This window comes from Vigna angularis, chromosome 4 (assembly GCF_016808095.1).
Source record: "Vigna angularis cultivar LongXiaoDou No.4 chromosome 4, ASM1680809v1, whole genome shotgun sequence".
In the NCBI taxonomy this organism is placed as follows: Eukaryota; Viridiplantae; Streptophyta; class Magnoliopsida; order Fabales; family Fabaceae; genus Vigna; species Vigna angularis.
The window spans coordinates 3,306,477-3,333,347 of NC_068973.1; the positions used below are offsets into that span (position 1 = coordinate 3,306,477).

Here is a 26,871-nt window from a genome sequence, read left to right on the forward strand (position 1 = left end):
GTAAAATAGAATAAAAATATATACTTCTTTTAGAATTTTTTATTTATATTGCAGATATAAACTAATTTTAGTTTATTATAAATATTATTTTGTTTTGTTTTTCTTTTCTTATAAAAGACAACCAAATCTTAAACATTATTATTCTTAAACAACTATATATATGAAAAGATTAAGTATAAAGAAAAATATTATGTGATTTTTAAATTGAAAATGAAATATATTTTAAAGAAAAAAAATTAAACACCTTATGTGTTATTATTATATATATATATAATTAGGCCAAAATTTGTGCGCGAAGAAAGAAATTGAAGAGGCGAACTTCGAGAGACAACTTCGTCAGACAGAATGCCGATAGAGAATTCGTTTCCTGTAGTTATGTCTTTATTTTTTGATTTTTTTATCATTTTTAAGTTAATATTGTTTTAAAATTCTTGTTACCTTTTAGTGAATGAATTTTTCAAGCTTCCTTTTAATTCAATAGTAACTATATGCATTCGAGAACAAGTGTGAAGTTACTTTTTCATATTCTAAGTTTTGAAGGTATTAGAATAATATTAAAAATTTTGTGAATATAGAAGAAATGAATCACCTATCCAACTCTAGTTCAAATTATTAAAATTAAAAGGTTTTATTTATCTTACTCATCAATGTTTTTATAATGCAACCAGTCATCAATTCGGTTAAAATATTGGATTATTGGTTCAACCATTAGATCACTAATGGAACTGATGACCTAATGTATCATTAAATATATAATTTTATGTTACATATATAATTAATGTAATTTTTTTGAAGTTAATCAAGTACAAAAAAATCAGTTGGTAAAATAATCATAATATTATTCTTAAATAATTGGGACATAAGTTTAATCCTCATTTTCTATGAAATGCATATTCGATCTAATTTGATTTTCAAATCCCTCAGTTCTTTTATTTAACTTCTAATTGCTATATAAGGATTTTCTTTTCTCTACTCCACACTTATCTTATGCTGGTTTGAAAAGAAGAAGAAAGAAAAAGTGCTGAAAAAGTAAGATGGTTAGTTTGAGGATAAAATAAAAAAAATATTAAAAAATATATGATATAATTATATTTGTCAACATAAAACAAATTAAAATTAAAATTAATTAACGTATTATTACAAAGTTCTTATAACGACCTGACAATAGAATAAACAATAAACAATTATAAAAAATAGAAGAAACAATCGATTCAACAAACAATAATTTTTATAAGAATAAATTAAGAAATAAATTTTAAATCTAACTCAATCTTACTTATAATATAATTTGCACACATATTTATATATTATCAGTTAATTTTATACCTAATTGATATTAACTTTCAACAAAAATAAATTATTCTAAAAAATGTAACTTTCCTTTCTACTTTTTATTATTTTCTCTCTGTATTTGAGTTTAAAGTAAAATATCTAAACTTCTATAAAAAAATATAATGAAAAATAACACATTTTTACGAGGAAATATTTATGAACATTCTAAATATATACACAAAAAAGAAGAAAATAATATAAATTTGTAGATATATATGACGTTATAAATTTCTTTTAAAATACTTTTTTTCAAAAGAAATGTGTTTAAATAAGTGTTTAGTAACATTTTATGTTGATTCAACTTAAACAAATTCTAAAACTGAATTTTTGGACTAATGGTTTTATGTGCGATCACGATAAAGGAATATATTGTTATAAGAGACACTGAGAGATTCTAAAACGGATTTTGTTTAAGTTTCTCGAATTCTCATATTTAGACTTCAAAATCTTGCTTCAACAGTAATTATCTTTTGAGTGTTTCATCCTACACCTCCAACATCTCATCCTACACCTCCAACATCTCATCCTGCACCTCCAAAAATTCCAATTTTAACCTTCTAACATTTCATTCTTATCCTACACCTCAAACTTTTTCAAAACTTTCATTTTTAACTTTAAAAAATATCTTTTTATTTTTTTCTTTTTCTTATTAAAAACACTCTACACCACCTTAATAATAATTAAATTTAAAATTCAAATATTATTTAATATAATTTTATATTTTAATAATTATTAATGATTTATATTATAATATTAGTTATATTAAAAATATAAAAATAAAATAATAAAAATAAAAATAATAACAATAAATAAAAAATTATATTAAATAAAATATTTAAAATATTTAAATATATTAAATTATATTAAAATACTAAAATAAATTAAATACTTATTAAAATTTAAATAAAAGACAAAATTTTAAAAATAATTATTTATTTAAAATCAAATAAAATTATATTAAATAAAATAATTAAATACATTTAAATTATATTAAAATATTAAATTAAATTAAATAATTATTAAAATTTAAATAAAAAATAAATTTCTAAAAACAATTGTTGATCGGATATGGATATCCGTAATATTACTTATCGGATATGCATATCCGATTAACAAATCTTTTCAAAATTTTGTTTTTTTAACTTTAATAATTATTGAATTTAATTTAATATTTTAATATAATTTAATATAATTTAATATATTTAAATACATGATTATAAATATTTATTTTTATTATTATTAATTTTATTTTTATTATTTTATTTATAAGTTTTTAATACAATTATTATTATAATATAAATTATATTTTAATAATTATTAAAATATAAAATTATATTAAATAATATTTAAATTTTAAACTAAATTAAATTATTATTAAAGTGGTGAATAAGAAAGAAAAAAAAATGAAAAAATATTCATTAAAGTTGAAAATGAAAATTTTGAAAAAGTTAAAGGTGTAGGATGAAATGTTAGAAGGTTAAAAATGTAATTTTTGAAGGTACAGGATGATATCTTGGAGGTGTAGGATGAAAGACTCATTATCTTTAGGCAAACAAATGTAGGAGGAAAATGTTTTCGGCCCAAACAAATGTGGAAGGTTAGTGATTTGGGCTTTAGGCCTGCCAAAGCCTATGGCTACTTCAATTTAACAGTATTTGGGAATAGTGATATTCGTAGATAAACAAAGACACATTTTCTTTTATCTCATTGTACATTTAAAGCTAAAAGCGATATTCAGTATGTCTCCAAGTATATTTTATTTGAAAAATAAATTAATACGATAACCATTTATCTATTTTATGTTTTTAATATACTGAAAAGTGCAATTATTATTTAAATAGAACAGTTTTAATTTTTATTTATTAATAATAGTTTATATATATATATATATATATATATATTTTAATTAAATATTTTTTATACACTAATAAAAATCACAATACAATTTGATCAAAATTACTCACTAAAAAAAATAAACTAATAATAATAATTGAAATTTAACATAGATCTCATTTTTTAACTTCTACCTATATTAATAAACTTTTCAAATATAAACCTAATTGAATAGCAACATATTTTTTATGTTAATATTTATATTATTAAATACTTAAATTGAGAATTAAACGTTTTTATATAAAAAATACAATAAATAAAAATATTAAAAAAGAAAATGAATATTAGCATAAAAGTTTTTTAGTTGCCATAAAATTGAGACAAAGAAAAAAAATATATTGAAAATATGAATAAGTTTTATAACAAGTCAACCAATTAGAAGAATGAAAATCTGGAAAATGTGATAAAATATTATTTAATAAATTATGAATATTTTAATAATTTAATGGAAGATGGGAATATTAGGACAAAACGCATATCCATTTTTATCAACATACTCAACTAAAAAATAAAAAATCAAAGTATTATACGTATCTATATTTATATCGAATAAATATAATAAATACAAAGAATTTTTTCAAACAATTTCCGCGTAAATAAGTTTATTATAAAAGTGAATACTAATATCATGTGGGTTGTACCAAATAAAATATTTCATTTTATTTGTAAAATTCTTTTGGAAAGTGTTTTCAACATCTTAATTTCCACACAAAAGAACATAAAAAGAAGAAGAAATCATAGCCGCCACGAATATGGATCTGTGTGCTCAAAATGTTCTCTAAAAGTAATTCTTTTTAAAATAATATAACACAATAAATTAGGGTTACGTATGATTTCGAAATTATGCGCAACTGGCTGCACTTTTTGGCTTTGTACAAAGACGGGAAAAAGTTTGCTGAAATAATTATTTTAAAAGGGAAGCATTTAATACCACATACGTTATAATAACATTTTTTAAAACTAAAAACACAGTTAAAAGTACACAAAGGGTATTTATTATATTCTCTTACAAGATTTATTTTATTTGGAATGAGTGTTACTATATTATATTATTTTTTACATTTTGTGCCAGTGTTGCTCTAACCATATTTCATAATCAATTTCTATAAACTTTTATGTATTTTAAATTTTAAAACTTTGAAGGTACTTTAATTATTTATAGTTAAATTCTAATTTCACCACCACAGAGATTTATAAAATAGAAACTTGTATGAGTTGATTTCTCATCCCTACAAAATGACAATTTCCCACTCTATGGAAATTTGAGCTTTTTTCTTAATTGAATTCATTTCTCAATGTCATATCATTACGCAATTTCCAAATCACTCATAATTGCAATTAACAGTATTATTCAAAAGATGGATGAGTCAGAATTGTCTGCAAAGGAATAAAAATTACAACGTTAATTTAAATTACTCAAACTCAGCATTCCTCAAAACACACTAATGGATAACTACGAAGTCACAATGTACACACACACATATATATATGTATATATATACTTATATTTATTTATTTATTTTGATCTTAGGATTGTATATGGTTTCACTCGAGGTATGTTTGATTGAATAAAAGAAAAATAAACTAATGAAGTTTGAATCAGAAGACTAAGAAGAGTGGTTGAAGTATGGTCAAAAATAAAGAAGACAAAACCTCCTGATGGTGATGAGTATGAAAGATTAATTATATCAGCGTGCACCACCGACTTTTGCGTCATATACTTTTAAACAAAATATAAAGAGTAGTATTTGATTTGAATTTTTTACCAATATTTTCTCACAAAATATTTTATTAAATAATACTTAAATATGTTTAAAACTAAATAATATTTTAGATTTGCACTGCATAGAATAGTATTTATCAGTATTAGTGACTAAAATTCTTAACAAAAATATGTTTTAAACATATAAACCATAGTTTAAATTTATGATAAGATACTGGGTTAATCTTAACCAATAGTAATTTCATTTAAAAATACTGAAACGATGAAAATATAAACGTGAAAGACAAATAAAATGATATGCAGGCACGTTGTAATAATATACTTAATTAATTAATAGTTTTTCTCTCGAAACCATGATTATATTTGTTTATAATATAAACCATGTTTATCCATTTATTAGAAATATTAATTAATGTGTTTGAATTAGCATAGCAGGTGATCATTGTAGTAAACATAATACTAAGATGGTTGTTAACAGTGTTGAAAAGAATAAAGAATAACAACAACGTCACGCACTAATGAAGAACTTGACGTTTTAACAATGAAACCAGACAGAAACTGACGAATGCATGAAAGCAAACGTTAAACCTGTCCTTTTATATAAGAAACCACACACCCTTCCTTCCATTCCCACAGTGCCAAACACATCCATCGACCAAAAAACAGAAGAGAATCTGACCCAACAATGAGTGAAACAGCAGCAAGAGATTTTTCAGTTTATGGTGCCATGGCAAGTTGGTTCACACCCTCGTATCTGTTCATCTTCATCAACCTTGTCATTGGAACCATAGCCATCACCTCTCGTTTCACCACCACACCAAAACGCCAACGCCAACACCAACACCAACACCAACACCAACTCATCCGTTCTCCCTCTTTGCTGGACAGATTCACATCCTTCAACCTACGTTATCGCAAACATGAAACGACAGCAACGTTAACGCCTCACAACGTTGTTGTGGAGTCTGTCCAGATTCTAGACTCGCCTCGGCCGGTTCAAATCGGTTCCTTCGATACGACCGAGACCCGAGAAGGAGATGAAGTTAAAAGTGATAACTCACCCCAGTTGGACCGGGTTCCGTCTTCGTCGTTGATGAACCGGATTAGGTCTTTTAGTTTTCGTAGAACAGAAAGTGAAAGATCCGAGCCGGTCCAAAATTCTGAGTCTGGAATGAATCTGGTACGAACTCCATCTTTGTTGGAGCACGTTAGGCGTTTTAGTCTGGATTTAGGTAAAGTGCAGAAGGAAAGTTGTGACTCGGTTGAGCAGCAATTAAGCCGTGCTCCTTCCTTCCTGCAGCGGCTTAAGTCCTTGACCTTTGACAGATCGGAGTCCGAAGCTGAGGTGAGAGATGGTGGGGAGTTCGTGGAGGAAAGGGAAGAAGAGGAAGGGGTGGACGCTAAGGCTGATGATTTCATCAACAGGTTTAGGCAGCAACTCAGGTTGCAGAGGCTTGACTCTATTCTACGATGCAGGGATATGCTCACACGAAACTCATAATAACACTTGAATTTAATATTATTTGAAGGAGAAGATCACCTTTTTCCGAATGTTTCTTGCTTGAACACGAGAATTTGGCTACCTGGTCTGTTGTCTGTAATCTGTATTTGTAAACCGTTGCTGTGTTGGTATTGTTATTCGAAAAAAAAATAATTAATCGATATGTATAGCAAGCAGCTAGCGATAATCTTTTGAATGTAGACAATTTTTAAAGATGAAGTCTGAGTTTTTATTTTATTTTATAGGTTATCTATTTGTCTGGATGTTAGTCTCATAACTTGTACTAATTTACATACCTTCACCAAGACGACCTAATTAATTGAAACTTTAAAAGGAAACAAAATTATGGAAAAGTAACATAAATATTTTATTACAGGAATTCCTTAGCTCGTTTCTATAATAGAATTCCCCTAATATATATTTTTGGCATAGGTCTCTTGGGAGTCTTCTTCAACCTTTGGCGGGGCTCCATAGTCACTTAGACTTACTTTTCCATTATCAAGTTTATCGGCTGAATGTTGGTCAAAAAGTGTTTACACTGAGTACTGACATTTGGATTATTAAATTCTGCATATGCACAATCACATGTTTAAGGAGGGAGGGCTTTAAACAGCCACGATAAAATAAAACATTTCATTTTAATCACATAGCCCAAATATTATTTGCTTTTTACATTTAGCTCTAATACCTCAACCAAATATATAGTATTATAAGACTTCTAGCAGCATTTATTTTACTAACAATTGTATTCATATTGTTGAATATATATATCTAACACATATAAACAGCCTAACGTCATTTCCCCATTCATAAATTGTTAGTCAACTCAAGCATTGTAAATAAGCGTATTTAAAAAAACTCAATAGCTTTCTGTTGGCAAATTTTGTTAATTAAATTAAAAATATTAATAACGCCTGCTGGCGTAGGACAAGACATTGAACACAGGGGAGTAAATGCAGAATGCTGGGATTCATAACTTTTTGAAAACTCATTAAAAGAATCACACTTCAAATGTAAAAGTCATGGCTATTAAACTCAAAAGAAAAGCCATCATGATTGTCAAACATAAAAGAAAAATATAATGTAATACCACCGTGTTTAAAGAAACGAATTCATAATGACGTTTAAGAGAGAATAAATAAATAAACCCATATCAGCTTCTACTTTTATTGTGTACAAACAAATCAAACTTTTACTAACAAGGACGCGTTCAACTTTGAATGGGACACACGCCCCTCATCCCCTTCCTTCGAACCGAAGTCCGAACAGAACGAAATGATAAATGACACAGATTAATTTATCTAAATTCCCGTTTTATGTTCAGAATCCATAGCCTGCATTATTATAAATTTATGTAAAAGGATTCTGCGACTGGCAATTTCATGCAAGCAGAGCCTTATCCCCACAACTTATATATATGGCTTAAAACCTCAATGAAAATACAAAATTGATGAAAAGGAACCTTTTTTTTCCTCTTGCCTCTTTACACACATCACTAGTTAAATTGTCGTTAAACTAAAAGTACACATGCTGATGTCCATCGAGACCAAACTATGTTCTTTTTTTGGGGGATATGGTAAGAAAAAGGGGACATTGGGGGATTACAGTAATATTGAAGAGTCTAGCAACCAGTACGAAGTTTTAATGCCAGGATATCAAAATCAAGCAGCTGGAACCTTTCTCCCATCTTCTATAAAGAAAATTGCTGTTTCTGAAACCTGCAAAAGGAAGGTAGATTTTCGATCACACGAGATTTTAAACCATTTAACTCCAGGTCTCCTACTATCTTGAAATTAATCATAACAAAGAAAACATATGAAACGCTTTTCAAAGGATTCTTTGAGCTAACTAGAGATTACTTACATTTTTGTTTAGACTCATCGATTAAAGATGTCAAACAAATGGAGTCAGTAATAGATGTCAACAAAAATAGATATAGTCTCACTAACAACATATCTTTCAATAAGCAGCAGGCCTATCTTAGCCGATGACATTCATATAAAAACAGATGCATCTTTACAGCTAATGTTTACAAACATTTTCATGACCAAATTCATCCATCAGTACTGAAAACAAAATATTAACCATATCATGCATGAAATATGTTGGCTACATTCAGCTGCAGTATCATAGATGAAGGACATGTCCCATATATCATATAAGATGGTGTCAAAGATAGATTGCCGATCTGAACAACAAATTTCCTTGCTCAGTTTAATAACCAAATTAAAATATGCATTGGTCTCCCACAAGAGAAGATTATAATGGAAATTATGTTACTGAAACTTGATAACTCTAATTTTCCTTTTTAATTGTTTCTTTTAATCACTGTCAACAATACATACGTTTAAATTAGATTACACAATTACAATGCCAAACAACCAACAACCAAAATTACTTACATCAGGCCATGTATCTGTAATGAATTCCACGATGTCATAAGCTATATCCCCTTGAACATCAATTTGTTCTTTCTCGGTTGGTCCCTAACATCAATCAATCCACAAAAGTGTAAGACATTATATCCATATATGAACCAACAGTACTAGGTGTTGATCGTAGTTGTCAATCCCAAATACCAGTGCAGAGGAATTGTCCTCTTAAACACTATATAGCAGAATAGAGGGTAGCAAGATAGCCACTATGGTAACCAATTAGAAGAGAGCACAAGACAAGGAGATGAAAGAAATGTTTCAGAGAGATTAAATAAAAGAACACGGACAGAACGAAGACCGAAAAGATCACGGTTAACCAGATTATCTAAGAGACGATAATAAAAAAACTATGGATAACAGAGTGTTACAAGACTAAGAAACAACGGTGTCAATTCTTATTCATAGAAGGGGGATTCATTCCAAATTGACCCCTAAAAAACCTTAAATAGCGCTGTTTCATTGTTTAAACAAGTTTTTGTGACCCACTCCAATAGCACTCGCTCCATCTGCAATTTTCCATGATTTTGTCCACTATTGCTGCTGTAACAGCAGCTACTCCAAATTGCAACAATATTCCACTTTTGCCGCTCAATGACACAATTCCCCAATAACTTTGGCGATATTGACAACTATGGTTTGGCTTAGTTTATTTTGAGTTGAAAAATGTTTTCTTTAGTAAATTGGTAATCAATTTTTTTGGAAGAAAACAAAAGAAAAATCCCAGGAAAAAGGGTCACAACATGCATTTTATGAACACCATACAAAATTTCAGCAAACCTTGACAACAGAGGCTCCTGTAGCAAACTTTTTCCCAAGTTTCTTGGAAGCATCGCTGAGCTTGACACCTGAATGCAATAAAAGAAAAAAAAAAGTTAAACACCAAACCACACCTATGTAATATTACCTTAAGTCTATGTTTGTCTTGATACTGAATAGAAAGGGATGAAATGAAATGATGTTAGTTATAGCTTTTTGGGTTGTTTAAAATGAAATGAAAAAGGAGGAGTCAATATTATCTAATTCCATCCTATAGAATAAAAAATTTCCCATATTTCACCATGAAACGTCCAGACTGCTGGTATGACAAGTTCATCCCAATTCATCTTTATATTCTACCTGTCCTTAAGACATCCAAATAATGCCCAAGAGAATAACAGAAATAGCTCACCGAAAAGCTCCAGGCCCTTCACAGTGGTGATACACTTTCGCTTGTTACGTACAACCTTTTCAATAACCACCTCTTGCTTATCCTGAAAAGAGCAAAATCACATCCAATCACACCAAACGACATGAAACTATGACATTCAGCATCATACAACAAGTACGTTCACTACAGAGGCTTAAATAATTCCAAGACATGCCTTCTTCTTTATCTTCCCACCCGGAAGACGCTTCACTTCTTCTTGCTTCGGTGCTGAAACATCAAAACCAACACACACCATCAGAGAATCACATTGACTAAGCTAGAATCACAAAAAACTCATGTCATTGAAAGCCAAACAACTCATCTAAATTAACGGTCACAAAATAAAATACAAATTCTAAAATTTACGGAATATCAACCTTCTTCAATCTCAAGCACACTAAACAAAAGTTAAAAATAAAAATACCTGAGGAAGCAGCTCCATCACCAGCTCCTGACGATATACCGGTACTTTGCAGCTTGTCAGCAACGTTATCAGCTCCCTTATCATTTGCCTCTGCGCGAAAAAAAAATAAAAATTCGCATTTGAATTAAATCGGAATGATCGAAATAAAAAAAAAAAAGAGTAAATTGGGAAATATTGAATTTCTTGAGAAAGAAAGAAAGGAAAGGTACCTTTAAGAAGATTAGGGTATAGGTCAGGGGCGTTTTGGATCAACCAGGGTTTGCATTTTTCGAAATCGGATCCAAATTCGCAGTATTCGGGAGGCAAACTGCACACCCCACAGTACAGCACCCGAACCGGTTGGGGTTTCTCCGCCATTGTTGTTTAAACACAAGCTTGCAAACCCTGCTTCACTTTTGCAATTTTCTTGAGAACGAAAACACTAACAAAACGGTGCGTTTTTGCAACGCAGAGAAAAGACGATGGTGATCGATGGCGCGGTGAAGGGAGGGACCTTGATGATTCCCTGGTACGGTGTCGTGTAGGGAGTCTCTCAATTTAAAGAAAAATAAATAAAAAATTTAATTAATTGCACTTTAACCCCTGTGCTTTCATTTGTTTCAATGGAGTTCGTGTGTAAATTTTGAATATCTGTGGTTCCAACTTTGTTTTCCGGATATTATAATTATAATTATGAATTTCTAATTCCCCTCAAATATATTAATGTATAATTTACGCATTACATGTTTGAAAAACTAAAACCATATAATTATAATAATTAAGTGATCAAATTGACACAATTAAAATTATAAAAAAAACTAAAATTGCATAATTATTAAAAAAATTAGAATCACGTGGTATTGAATTCATTCTAGCATAAAAAAAAATTTGTGTTGTCACCAGTAATATGAAAGTTTGGTGCATTTACTTATCTTTCGTAACACGAAGCAATGTTCCATACAAAGTCTAATATCGCATGGTTTTTCTTTTTAAACCTTAACTTTTGCTACTGATTATTATATTAAATTGAGTAATTACCCCAAAAAATTAAAAGTTATATACGAAGTCTGACATCACATGCATATATATTTTTTTCTTTTGTTTACTTTAGTGTTTAATAATAATATTTTTATGGTTGATGAAGACTTGACACGTGTGATTTTTATGACATAAGTGGTGCTTGAAGGCAAAGAATAAGAATAAAACTATTTTTGGAAAGAAATAAGAGAGGGTTTTTGTTTGCACTTCTTAAATACTAAAGCACACTCCCCCTCCCTGTGCTTTGGGTTTCCTCTATTTTAGCCCAACTTAAAAGTCCACAAGGAAGCTCACCTTTGTTTTTACTCACCTCACCATTTATATGGACACCGCAACTATAACACCTTATTAAATGAATTAAATTTAAACATAAATTAAATTAAATTATAGCTTATAGATTATTTCGTACACTTATTTATTACAAAAAAAAAAATTAAAGTTCATATGTAAGTTTTAATATAATATAACTTAACATCATTAAGGTTGGGCTAAAATGTAGACAAATATGTTGTTCATCCGCTAAAATACAACTTCAATTGCTATTTTGACTTTGAAATATTTGAATATAGTAACGACGGTAAGATAAAATTGAATATATTTTTCCCTTATTTCGATGATACTATTAACTTTTTGAATTACAAAATAAAATTATTTTGATAATTTTCTTTTAAAAAAAGAAATTTTGAGTTCAACTTCTATATTAACAAAATACTAATAATTAATATTTGTTGATAACGAAAATGTAACCTCATGTTGACGTGTCTAATTATATATAACTAAACCGAATTATGCATACCTTAAAATATTCTACTAAAACACTAAAATTATTAAATTTTCAAAATAAAATAATCAACTCATTTTTTTTAAACTACATAATTCTATTTTTGTACTATAAATGAAAACATGTAATTCTAAAGTCAATATCTTTTCATAGCTAAATATTCTCTTTTATGTAAAAGAAATATTTATTTTCATTCAAAAATGGAGGAAACATTGCAAAAAGAAATTAAAAATATTATACTTTCCTTCCTTCCATCACTTTCCAAACACCATTTTCTTATTTCTTTTTTTCGTAGAACTGTCCATGATTTTAGTGAGTCATGAAAAATTAATAACGAAAAACATTTAAATAGATATTTGCATATTAAATCTAATTTCATAAAGTTCCAAAGGAAAGATTGACTGGTAAAGCAAAACCTAATTATACATTATCTATTGGAAAATGTGAAATAATATTTTGAAACATACAAATCTTTTACATTCATTGATACTTTTGTTTTTTTTACTTTTTATTCTTTTATTTTCTAATAAGAATACAAAATTCTACTCTCTTTTTTATAACCATTTTACTTTCAAAAAATGCCTTGTCCTGGTGACAATATTCTTTTGGGATCAAATCGAGCTTTTCTATCTGCAAAAAGTTTCCATTTTGAGCCAAAGTGTTCCACCCATTGTTGTTGTGTTTTGTTCCCAGTGAGATATTTCGTGATCTTAATACCAGCACCCTTACAAAACTCTAATATTTGTTGGTTCTGAGTCTGATATTTCTTCAGCATATCTATCGAACTTGTAGAACGCAAAAGACTTACAGCGTAGAAAACATCTTCATCTGGTGTAACTGGTGACATCTTATCATCCCACCTGATAATTATTATAATGCATGTTAGCATGTTACGTAATTTAATTTCATAAAACTGATTATATGTTATGTATTGTACTTATGAACTTACTTGCTTCGGTTCAGCGGGTATATCAGAGAAATTCCGCCAGAAATGTTTTGCTTAAGAATAATGTTCTTGAAGACACCTTCGTTAATATCTGAGATTCGAGATCTTGGAATCCAGATGTTCAACCAGGGGTGAGGAATTTCCCAAAGTCCTTTTGACCTTAGAAATAACTCTTCTGCGTAAACTCTATTCAGAAACTCCTCGTACGATGCATCTTTTTCGAACATAAATGTTGGTACGAACTTTAACCCTTTCACCAAATCGGCCACATCCTATACAAGAAGATAAATAGTTAATTTAGTAAAACATAGTGTTCACACATGATGAGTTTGTTCCAGACGTGTAATGATATGTTTTGATATATGAAAACGAGTAATGAAAGTAAAAGAAGTTCCTTAGAACATGACAACATTTGTTTCATTACCTTGGTCACGAATGCTTGAGAGTTGTTGTCATAGTATTTGACAAGTTCTATGATGTAGATTATGCCATTTTGAGTTACCAGTGAAGTTATTCTTTGATGGTCAGAATCTGGATAAAAGGAAAGTTCCAGGGGTGACTGATTGAATAGAAGCTTGCCTTCTACATAATCTGCTGCAGTAGTGTCATTCTTTTCACTGAAGGAGATTAAATGTTCTTGGTCGCTAGAAAATGCAGTGAAGTTGTTGTAAAGCAGATTGAGCCATTTCACCTGATCAATAATTCATATGTATGTTTTAGGTTAAAAAAGGAACTTAAATTAACCAGCTCTTTAATTATTTATATATATATATATATATATATTAAAACTAAATGGTTTGACAGTAACCATAACATCGTAAAACTAATATTAATGAATAATTCGATAACATGAATAACAAATAATAAATCTCATTTTTTTTATAATGACTTTGATAATTTATTATAATATATTATAAGAAGAAGACTTCAAAATTAATTTAGTTTCACAAAAAAATTCATAAGATAAAATCTGTATTCATACTTTTAAACTATTCTTATATTTGGTAGACTGTTTACTTTATATATATGTTTTAATTAATTAATTCTACAAGTTTGTTTTGTACAGAAAAAAAATGTAGAAAAGAGAGAAAATGATACTTGCCCTGGTTGGTGCAGGTCCTAGAGGTATTCTGGCTCTGGTTATTACACCAAATTGACCTAATCCTCCAAGAACACCGTAAAATAACTCAGAATTCTTATCCCTAGAGCAAGTCACAAGCTCTCCTTTTCCTGAAAAAAAAAATATAGTTTGTCTTATAGATAGACAATTGAATATCATTTTTTTGTGCATTATATTATTGTTTAAACCAATTATATATAGATATCTATGTATGACCTGAGAATCGTATCAGTTATAAACTGTTAAAATACTGATTGAGAGTACAACAATGAAACCACTAATTAATTGGTATTAATGTAATAATGAAACCATTTATAAAATACTATTAAAAACAATATCATAATTTAATATAATATTAAAAACTAAAATAAAACATTTAATAAGTCTTTATCATTTAAAATATAACATTAAATAAAATGTTTAATAACATCTAGGTAGATTTAAACTTTAACAATACATAATAATATTATTTTAAAAATATTATATTATATTTAAGAGATAAATACTTTACATGTTTTATCTTTAAGGGAAAAAATAATAATATTATCTTAAATTTTTTATTAAAAACGTTTTTTTTCCTAAATAGAAACATTTCCATAACTCGTTCTGAATTGGTTTCAAATTGATTCAAATGGAAACCTTATGGATGAGATAAATTGAATACTAGATCAATTAATTGACTTTTCAATCAAAAGAACCAATCTACTCAGTTTTTATAACCAATAAATAAATACGGAAATTAAACTACTTTGGTAATATATGTTTAAATTAATTAAAAAGGAAAATAATATGAACATCTTTTCAGATTGATGAGAGAATAAGTGTTGACTTTTTGAAAAAGAAATGATATTTTGACTCACTATAAGAGATTGGTCTACAAGATAGTTACATGTGAAATCTTTGTATTATATATATAATTGCAAACTTTCTTTGATTTTTTAATCATGAAGAGTATTGGTACATATATGGTGAGATCATGTGACAGTTACATTTAAGAGTTTATTTCATATTTTAAATTTGTCAAATTGTTAAGTTTTATTATGCTTAAACTCAATTTATATTTTAGTCTATATATACTTAAACATAAGTGACAAATTTGGATCAATAATGGATTTTATTTTTTGAATGGGATAAATTTTTTTTTTTTACTTTTATTCATTAAAAAATTGAATTTATTATAGTTAATTTTAGTGTAATTCCAATTCAATGAATCAATTAAACTATCGCTTAATAGAAGATTGATTAATTAATTACACTCTCTATTAAACTATCGCTTAATAGAAAATTGATGCCAATAAATATCAGAGAACAAAACAAAAATAATAATATTTTTATAAGGACAAAATAAAATTTATCAAGCATAAATCAAAATCCAAAAAATATATGATGGATACAAAATTGTTTAAACCTTTTTATAATATAGAAGGATTAGAAAACAATAATTTTGGATGAATATAATAGGCAAATATATTGTTTTGCTATTCTATGTAATAATTATTTGGTCTTTATATATACATAGACAACAGAGAATTGAAAAATTTAAAATGAATATAAGCAATTAAAACGATACACGCGAAGATTAAAATAAACAATTTTCAAATACAAAAACTAAGATAAAATCTGTACAGCTTATAATAAAATGAGTAATCAAACATTTCAACCCTAAAGAATGACAACTTACTCACCTAATCTTTCTATAGATTGAAATTTAATAGGATTTAACTTCAGTTATAATGATTCTCTGTCGTGAAGTGAATGTGACATGATTCATGAACTATAATCACACAATGAAAAAGTGAATAAAGTTTGAGTGTGTTTGAAATGTTATGAACAGTTACCTAACTTTTGAAGACTTTGATAGCATTGAAGTTGATAAGAAGGTGAGATTTGAGAAAGTGATACCTGTGACAACATCGAGTTGAAGAACATTAGAGATCTGAGGACCAAATCGAAAGGCTTGGCCACTGATTCCAGCATTTGACAGAGTTCCTCCAACACTCAGATACAAATAATCTGTCCAAGATAAAGGTGTGAGTCCACGTTTTAGGGTTGCATGCAACACATCAATCCACAACACTTCACCACCAACATCAGCATAACAATTTAATGATGTTTTTCGATCACAATTTGAAACCGAAATCAGTGACCCTTTGAGGTTAGTCATGTTCAAGACCACCCCATTTCGTGCCTGGGCTTGCCCTAGAATGGAGTGAGCTTTGCCTCTGGTGGCTATGGTGAATGGGGTGGGAAGAGAGTTTGAGAATTTGATCAAACTTGAGATATCACTCACAGAAGATGGCTCAAAAACTTTTAATGGGGTTTCGTGAACTATGTGCCCATAATCTGTTGATGCCAGTGAAAGGATTTGAGGGTCACTACTAAACTTTTTGGCTATTTCTTTGGGGATTTTGACATTTGCTTGTGTGATGCTAGATAGACATAGAACAGCCATGGCTATGGAAAATGCTAAATTACTCACATCCATTTTTATTTTCAAGTTAAATTTCTATGTGATATGTTTTGAATTGGGTCTATATATAGATTAAGGAATTCGTGCAAGTTATCATGTATTCAAAGTTTATGTAATTGCCACGTAATGATTGGTGTTGAAAACGATACAAGTTAGGTTAACTTTTCAAATACTTGTTAAGCCAATTGCATTTTTTTTATATTGTATAATATTATAAATTAATTTATTCTAAAATATTATTTACATCCTTCGTTTACATTTAGATCTAATATAGAAGTTTACGAATTTGGTCTGATTAGTTGTAAAGGGATTATTGCATACGTCTTTTTTAATATAATTTTATTTTTATAGAATCTAAGATAGAATTAAGTTTATTGTTTTTACAAAACACAGACTCAAATTATGCAATTATGTAAAATATATTTCAAAGATTTTTTTAAAAAAAATTTCTCTACCTATATGACTTAATCGTGTAATTGAAATATTTTAGCTAATACTATTTTTATTTTTCAAAAATATATCATTATGTTGGATTAATTATTAATTCATTTAATTAATACTCTCCTAAGACTATACTGTATCAACAAATGAAATGTATTAATTACTAATTAATTATGGATATTCAGTAGACAATATAGGTATATAATTAATATTTTTGAAGCATTTTAATTGTTAATATTTATTGGATTTAAGCACTTAATTAGCGATATTTTTATTATTCAAAATATTGTATTCCAACGTACATAACAAATGATTTCTCTTCCATGTTTGTTAAAGCTAAAAAAAAACATTTTTAACAAATTGGTTTTGTATAATTTATGGCAATTACTTACTACAAGGATTTTTACTTTTATTAATGAGGACTGGTTATTAAGGAATTTTAGCCTTGAGAAAATTTACTAAACCTGTGGATGAAAACAAGTATCGGTAGCACCGTGATAAGGTGAATTCAAAGTCCCCACCATTTGAAATATTTAACGGTTTATAATGGAATATTTTGAATATATATATATATATATATATATATATATATATATATATATATATATATATATATATATATATATATATATATATATATATATATATATATATATATATATATATAGTGCTGTAAATATGGATTGTAACTCGCGAGCTAATCCCAACTTACTGCAGGTTTGAGTTGGGTTGAGTTTGAAAGAAATGTAATTTTTTTGTGCGGGTTAGTTTTCAACTTGTTCACCGGGTTGAACCTGTGGTGAGCCGGGTTGACTTAACAACCCACATAATTTTTTTTATTATTGTAGATGGTGACAAAAAAGAAGATGTTTAAAGAGAGAAAATTATTATAGATTTATTTATTGAAGACTCTAATATTATAAATGGATAAGTGATACAAAAATTATCAATATTAAAAACTTATTTGTTCACACCTTTTGTACATGTTTTAACATCATTTTAGTGTAACATTTATTTAAATTTAAATTAAAAAAATTGTAATTTTTTTTTTATTTTAAAAAACACTTATAATTAAATGAGCCAATGAACCAACTCATTTAACCCACTAACCCGTGGTGGGTCGGGCCGAGTTCGAATTTTTTCAGCTTGCTAATAAGTAAGCCGGGTTGGTTTAGCTCACTAAGTGACTAACCCGTGGTAAGTCGAACCGAGTCGAGCCGAATTATCCGTTTTCACAGCTCTCTCTCTCTACATATATATGTATATATATACATATATATATATATATATACATATATATATATATATATACATATATATATATATATATATACATATATATATATATATATACATATATATATATATATATACATATATATATATATATATACATATATATATATATATACATATATATATATATATATACATATATATATATATATATATATATAAAATGTAGGATAAAAAGGAATTTAATAGAAAAATATTAAATTAAAAAAATTAAGATAAAGAACTACAACAATAAAATAAAATGAAAATTAGTTAACTAATTTTATATTCCATCCTACCAAGAGATAAGTTGGGATAATTTTTTCTTTTTGCTGCAACTAATACTTGTAGTAAATAAAATTAGAAAAAAAAATTGTCCATAGCTAGATATGAGTTACACAGGGAGGAGGAAAGAGTTAGAGAAAAGAGAAAAGAAAAAAAAAAGAAACAATTTTGTAATTAAGAGTACAAGACATCTATTATTTTATTTATTTATTTCTATAACTTATTTAAGTTGAGCTGTTTCTAATTTCATTTGATTTATTTACTTATATTTATATTGTATTTGTTAAATGAGGTATAAAGTGGTAATGGATTGGATCAAACATAAATAATGTCTTTCGTTAATCTTGCTTAAAAAAATAAGTCTTGTTATTTGCTGAGTATAAATGTAAAAATATCTGAGATTTTTTTATATTTGTAGATACTCATATATACTTGTGGATATTTTTATATTTTACTTTAAAATTAAATAAAATTAGTTAAAAAAAATATCTAAAATATAAATTTCAATAAAAATTTATTCAAAATATAATTCAAACAAAATTACTCACTAAAATATTAATAGAAATAAGTTTTGTTTTTCCAAGAATTCAAAACAGCTGTACTAAAATATAAATTTTAAAAAATTAATTTTTTAAAAATAATTTCAATTTCATAAATCTAAATAAAAAAATAAAAATATATGAAGTCAAAAACAATTATTTAATAATTAATATTCTTTTCACATAAGCTGCATAACTACCATAACATCATGAATATTTTATTAAAAAATAAAAAGAAAAATAAACACAATAATTTTATTTTGATAACTTTATTTTTTTTACATACTCAATAAAATTCACAAACAATTATTAGTGGTAGGTGTATCTATAAATTGAATACTAAGTCCTTGTTTAATTAGCAAGCAAGTAATTAAATATTCATACTCATTGTCTGTAAGTATTTATTAAAGATATTCATTGAATATCAATTATAGATTTTACTTGCGGATATATAGGGATATAAATTTTCTTGTCATCCTAAGAAGGTATTTCTAATTTCATTCTAATTATTTATTGTTATTTATTTTTCGTATTTATCTTCATTTATGTACTAATCTTATTTATTTATTTTTATTTATCTCTAGTTATATTCATATCTATTTATTTATATTTAAATATAATTATTTCTCTTTATTTATTTATATTTCTTGATTTTAATTTAATATTTTATTTTTATGACTAATAAATATGATAATAATCTAAATTTTTCTTAAAGAATAATAAAATATATAACAAATAAGGATTTGATGACTTTCTGGTTGTAAGCTTAAGGATTCAAATAAGTAAATATTACTCAAGATTAAATATCTTGAAGTTATTTTGTTGACCAATGATAAAATTCATTTATCTCAATTAGCTACTCTAAGACCCAAAAATGTATGTCTCTTATAGATATAGGTGTTAAACGAGTTGAGGAAAGACGACCTTGGATGGGAGTGTATTAAAAGTTTAGATGAGCCTTAAGGGTAATGTTGTGTGTGATATAAGATCACTAGACAACCCCTTTGGGTTTGTTAAATGAGCGTAGCCAAGGGTGGAATGTCTTCTAGGTGAGTAATGGTCTAGTGAGACCTCTTAAATTATTAGACAATCATTCTTAGACAAGTAGTAGATACTTAAGAGCATTCATTAGTACAAAAACAACGTATAACGTCACGCATTCAATGTCTAACCACTGAAATGTAATTACTAAACGTCGTTTAGAATTGTAATTCGACGTAAAAGGATATAAAACGTCGAATTCCCTTTAAATGAATTCGACGTCAAAAGGTTAGTGAATTCAATAAAAATTTAAGTGGGAGATTGAAAATTCATTCACTTTATCTTAGCGCTCGATACCCTCTTCTCTTCTCAAACTTTTCTCGAACAAAGTTTGACGAGCATCACATGTAATCTTTTTTTCATTTGATAAAAATGCATGTTAATTAATTACTTTATGTATGATTTTTGTTTGTTTTAACCGATTATTTTCGTGCTCTTCTCCTTCATAGTCGCATTTTGTTTTCTCTCTCACTGGTGACGAAACTTTATTCCGATGAACTCACCTTTTGAAGGTTAGTTTTCGTTTTCGTTTTGAAGAGCTTATGTGTTGAATTTGTTTGTTGTTTTTTTTGTTGAACTTGTTTGTTTGTTGTTGTTGTTTGGTTGAATTTGTTTGTTGTTGTTTGATTGAACTTGTTTGTTGTTGTTTATTATTGTTTGTTGTTGATACTAAACTACACATTCATAGTTCATGTTTTATAAAATACCAAACACTGAAATTTGTTGTTTTTTTGCTTTTCAGGTCTCATAGAGTTGTAAAAAATGATCAGAATTAAAAAAAACAAAAAAAATTGATTAACATCGAATTTTGTCAATATTCGACGTTAAGTTAATGTCGTATATTAACAAAATTCGACGTTAATTTAACGTTGAATTTTTTAAATTCGACGTAAATTTAACGTCTCCTGATATGACGTTGTTCGCGAATTCGTCGTTAAAAGCCCAAAATATTCGACGTTGTACTCGATTTTTGTATTAGTGATTAGATGATTGAGAAAGTTAGACATTTGTTTGTTAGACATTGCAAGGTTGTGATGTCCATGTGAGACCTTATACCATGTGGGTTAAGCAAGCCTAGAATGCTTAAACGCGTTGAGAATGTGTATAATTGACTCTAAAGAGACACATGGAAGAAAAAGATAAAATATTTGTTAGAGACATGATATTTGAACTTTGATACACTCCCACAATTTTTTAGAGGACGAGGTAGGCGCAAATTGCACTATAGTACAATATTGTTTTCTGTTTGGGACAGAGGTGCAGAGCAGGTCAGGAATGCAAACTATGTTTCATTCAAAGAGCAAAGGTCATGTTATAAGGTGTCATGTCATTACATTTTCTTCTATCAAGTGCATATTTGGAGAGAAAAGATGCTTGAAGTTGACCTTCTCTTCTAAAAGGTCATTGGTGCATAAGGAGAAGGTTTAGATGCCAAGCTAGGGTTGTCTTATTTTTTAAGACACTTCCTTTACACCTAGTTTCTATAAGCTTAACTTTTGTATTATTGCACCTTTATCCTTAACTTTGTCTTTCTGAAAGGAGACCATTTTCCATAGTTATAAAAGGAGCTCTCCTAAACTTATGTAAGAGTTGAATGTTTTGAGAAAATACATACACTATATTCAATCATTTTGAGTGCTCTCCTTATGGAGTGTTCTTCTCTTGAGCCTTATCTTGAGACTTGTATTCAAGTGGTGACATCCCTACTCATCTTGGATTGGTGAGCCTCTATGCTCTTAAGTGGCATGCTTCCCTTGAGCTTTCCATCCTTTCTTCATGTCTTTTATCTTTTATCATATGATCTTCATCTTTGATTCATTTTATGTACATTTCAATTCGGCATTTTAGTTCCTTTGTCTTTTTGTTTAAGTGAACTTCTCTTCTTCTTTAGAGTACTTGGAAGTGATCTTTCACATCTAAATAATCTTGATTATTCTAATGTCTAGTGAGAATATTTCTTGAAACATTATTAATTACCATAAACACTATATAATCTTTAAAGTGAAAATGGATCTTTATCAAGAATACTCACAATTCATTACATAATATAAAACGTTATACGACCCTGACAACTAGATAATCATAACATTAAACAACCATAGAATCAAACCACCATATTTTTAGACAATCTTTCTTTATAACTTATACAATATATATAATTTTAGGAACTTGATTGTAATTGTCTAAATAAATTATTTTGCATGATCACAATATCTATAATAATTCATTTATATGGAAACTCTTTTCTATTTTGTTTTTGTGTTCTATTTCACTTTGAGGTTAATTTCCTGTTATGAGCAATAAATTGCATATAATATTTTTAAATATATCATGGAATATGTTTTTTTATATACTTTTTAAATAATTATAATTTTCTTATTTACAAAGTATTATTTAAATAAAATTATTATATAATTTTATTTTGTAATTATGTATTTTTCTTTTTATAGGTAGAGAACGAGCAGTGAAAAAAAAATATTATAAATGAAATTATTTTATATTAACGGTAAATTGTACAATCAAAACTAATATATGAAAAAGTAAATTATAACCATCCAAGTAAATTATAATTACTTTGTAAAAAACAAATACAATCTTAAAAATAAATTATTCAATAATAAATATTATATAATTAAAATACGTAAAATAATCTATTCATATTAATTTAAAATATCATTTATATTCATTAATAATTTATATTGTATGATTAAAATAACTATAGTTAATAATGACAGCTAGAAAAAAACTGCTAAAAATTGTCATCATAAAACTAACAACAATTTTTACAATAATTAAAGGTATACAAATTCATATTTATAAGGACTAAAAGCATATCTAAGCATATTTTTTAATTTTTAATTAAAATATATTTTAAATATTTATTGACTAAATAAATATTTACTATTTACAAGATTTTTATATATAATATTTTAAAAAAATAGTGTAAACTTAATAAATTATAGATACTAGCACTAGTACAGTTAAGGGATACGACAACGGTTATTTTCGCTAATAGGCCTCGGTTCCTGAACCGAGGCATATTCGGGCGAGATAAAAAGCGGTGGACTTTATGCCTCGGTTTTTGAAACGGGACATATAATGATACGATTAGGCCTCGGTTCTAACAACCGAAATCGTTTCACTCCCTTTACTGCCTCGGTTGGAGGCTGAACCGAGGCAGTATGATCCATTTTTTATTTTTTTTTCTTCTTTAGCCACTCGTATCACGCCTCAAGCTTCTGTAAGCTTCTTGACAAAAATCATTTTGGTGCCTCAAGCTTCTCAGATTCAATTCAACAAATCAATCTCAGATTCAATTCAACAAATCAATCTCAATCTCAGATTCAATTCAAGCAATCAATTTAACAAGTAAAGTCAAATTCAATCTCAGATTCAATTCAAAACAAAAATAAAAGAAATCTGGAGAAAAACGCTTCTGGATTCGCCTCCGCAACCTCAATCGCCGCATCCGCCTCCGCCTCTGCCATCACCGCTGCCTCTGTCGCTTCTCCTCCTCCTCCGCCACATCCTCTGCATTCGCCTCCGCGCCCTCCGTGGCCTCCGCGCCCTCCGCGCCCTCCGCGCCCTCCGCACCCTCCGCGCCCTCCGCATTCACCCCCGCAGCCTCCACATCTGCCTCCGCCACAAGGCCCCCATCCCCGCACCGTTCTTCTCCGATATTCTTCCTCCGCCGCCGCCGACTGCGCGATGCCTCTCCTTCCTCTTCATCGGGTGCTCTTTACAGAAACGGTGGCAGATCTGGGTGGTGTGGTGTGGTTTAGTTGTGGGAGGTTCGTGGGGGTAAGGAAGAAGCGCCTGGGGAGGGAGGCGAGAGCCAGGGGAGGCGAGAGCCAGGGGAGGGATGGCGAGGCGAGAGCCAGGGGAGTGAGAGATTGACGGAGGGAGAGAGCAACCGAGGAGGGAGAGGGAGGGAGAGTGAGGCAGAAAGAGTGAGAGGGAGGGAGAGTGAGGGAGAACGAGTGAGAGGGAGGGAGACTGAGGTAGCGAGAGCGAGGGAGATCTGGAAAATGAATAGGTCTCGGTTCTCTGCTGGCCCGAAGCCATACATACGTATAGGTCTCGGTTCTACACCTGACCGAGGCCTATAGTTCTTAGAAAAAAAATATGAAATGATTATATACCTCGGTTTGCGTTTAAACCGAGGCATAAACACTATTCTACACTGGTTCTGAACGAACCGAAGCCATAGGCTCTGCACTTATTTCAAATTTCAGAAATTTCAGAGACTGTCAGGGGGTAGGTGAGCTTTTAGGCTTCGGTCATTACTTTAACCGAGGTAATATGACTTATATGTTTCGGTTGATTTTGAACCGAGGCGTATAAGTTTGATAGACTTCGGTTGCACCTAAACCGAGGCCTATAACGCGAGTTAAAAAGCAGTTTTTTTACGAGTGTAGCATAATTAAATATTGGTCTTTGAGATAATTTGGTCCCACTTAATAACATATGCATTCTGCGCACATAAATTTGAAATCGTATCTTTGACCGAGGTTTAATACAACTTTAAGGTAATTTTCATCAAACATTTTATAATAATAGGTCAAAGACTAATATAACTTTATGTGTCTCATGTAATTACCTTCATAGTAGAAAACGTGTACATATGTAGTAGTAGAAATACGTATATTATTCTCTGTCTCTCTATATATATTTTATTTCTCGTAATAAAAAAAATAAAATATTATTTTTTATTATAATTATCAAAATAAAAAATATTATTAGATTTTAAAAAATTATAAAAATTACTTATACAATGAATAATTTTTGTAATTTTATCAATTAGTTATACACATTACACCAGATGAATATGTTGCTATATTGGTCAATAAATTTGTCAATATATTATTAAATGAGTTTAATCATTTACATTTATACACTAATTTATACTTTTAAAGAATCAATTTTATATATTTTTATATATTTTCTATATTTTTAGAGATTTTATTTTATTTTTCACATATTTTATTTTTTATATTTTTACAAAATTTATTATTTATATTTTTATAAATATATTGACTTTTTAAACATATAAATTATTTTTAAAATGTATTTTTATTCAAAACTTAATTATAAATTTAAAAGTTTTTATTATTATTTTCTTTATCTCCATTAATAAACACACAAACCAACTCTGTGTAACACGAGTTTAAAATTAGTTTAAAATTCAAAATAGTGAACTTTGAAAAATAATTTTATTTCAAATGAAATCCATTGTGTAAAAGTTAAAAGCTAAAAAAAATATTTTACTCAGTTTTTACCTAGAAAGCATAAAATAAATTGTTTGTATTAAAATAAATCTTACACTAAAAACTATTTCACTTAAAAAAAATTGCATAGAAAGTAATCCACCCTAAAACATATATTGAACATTTATGAGAATAATCTAAGTTGGATTGAGACAAAAGGAAACATTTGTAAAACGTCTGTGACTAAACATGAATATAGTTATTTTGGTAAGAAGAAAAAACGCATTAAAAAATGATTTCGTCGTTGACCTAAAGGGTGGAAATTATAAGACATCTAATAGAATCTGGACGAGAAATTAACGGTAAAAGGATGTTTCAAAATTGAGGGGCTAATTAAATTTAGTTTTGATTTTTAATGTTTTAAAAAGATCATAGCAATATAATCTCTTGGCTTCCCAATCAATCCCGTTATCTATTAATTTATTTGCATTTGAAAATTATAAGCCATTAAGTAAAGTTGAAGTGATATTCCTTTCATGTTCTTTGGCATGCAACTTGACTCCAAGCAGATTTTACGAAGATTTTTCTTACTTTTATTATTCTACAAGGTCCAATTTCAGCATCAAAGATTACAGGAAGATTTTTTGAAGTGCACCAAAACTTTAATAATCTCTATACCAAATCACAATGCATTGAACAACGTGTGTCATGCATGAAGTAATCCACAAAACATTGTCTTACAATGTTTCCATGCATGTAGTGTTTTTTTTTCCTTTGAAACTAGTTTTAAATCTGTACTATTTACGAAACGATTTGTGTGTTTATTAAGAGAAAATTAGACATGAAAAGAAATATTTTTAAGTTTATAATTAACTTTGGAATAAAATTAATCTTAAAAATAATTTATAATTTATAAAACCTATATAAATATATATATATATATATATATATATATATATATATATATATATATATATATATATATATATCTTAAAAATAATTTATAATTAAGTTGTTAAGTACTTTCTCACATCTCTTTACACATAACAATTTCTTCCATCTCCACACATGTCATATTATCTCTATTATATCAAGTCTCTCCCACACAACACCATCTCTCATCTCTCACACACAACACTTTCGCAACACATAATTGATTGCAACACTTATGTCCACTTTCGACGATGAAAAATTAAGTAAAAATCGATTGATGGATCTTTTTCATGGTTTATAATATGTTCTTACTTATGGAGAC

At 28.2% G+C, this 26,871-nt stretch overlaps 3 protein-coding genes across 3 annotated transcripts; 1 reads left to right on the top strand and 2 right to left on the bottom strand.

The window, feature by feature from the left end:
• Positions 1-5,506: 5,506 nt before the first annotated feature.
• On the top strand, positions 5,507-6,691 carry LOC108331034 (pathogen-associated molecular patterns-induced protein A70-like). The gene has a single exon (XM_052877249.1). The coding sequence runs from the start codon at positions 5,634-5,636 to the stop codon at positions 6,447-6,449; it is 816 nt and encodes a 271-aa protein (XP_052733209.1). The 5' UTR covers positions 5,507-5,633; the 3' UTR covers positions 6,450-6,691.
• Positions 6,692-7,896: 1,205 nt separating this feature from the next.
• Positions 7,897-11,017, bottom strand: LOC108329978 (translation machinery-associated protein 22). The gene is made up of 7 exons (XM_017564405.2): positions 10,704-11,017; positions 10,495-10,584; positions 10,246-10,298; positions 10,053-10,134; positions 9,662-9,729; positions 8,852-8,935; positions 7,897-8,167 (listed from the first exon to the last, which is right to left on the bottom strand). The coding sequence occupies exons 1-7, from the start codon at positions 10,849-10,851 to the stop codon at positions 8,111-8,113; spliced, it is 582 nt and encodes a 193-aa protein (XP_017419894.2). The 5' UTR covers positions 10,852-11,017; the 3' UTR covers positions 7,897-8,110.
• A 1,846-nt stretch (positions 11,018-12,863) lies between these two features.
• LOC108330146 (cytokinin dehydrogenase 2-like) lies at positions 12,864-16,810 on the bottom strand. Its single transcript, XM_017564657.1, has 5 exons — positions 16,261-16,810; positions 14,341-14,468; positions 13,663-13,929; positions 13,242-13,510; positions 12,864-13,152 (listed from the first exon to the last, which is right to left on the bottom strand). The coding sequence occupies exons 1-5, from the start codon at positions 16,808-16,810 to the stop codon at positions 12,864-12,866; spliced, it is 1,503 nt and encodes a 500-aa protein (XP_017420146.1).
• Positions 16,811-26,871: the final 10,061 nt, after the last annotated feature.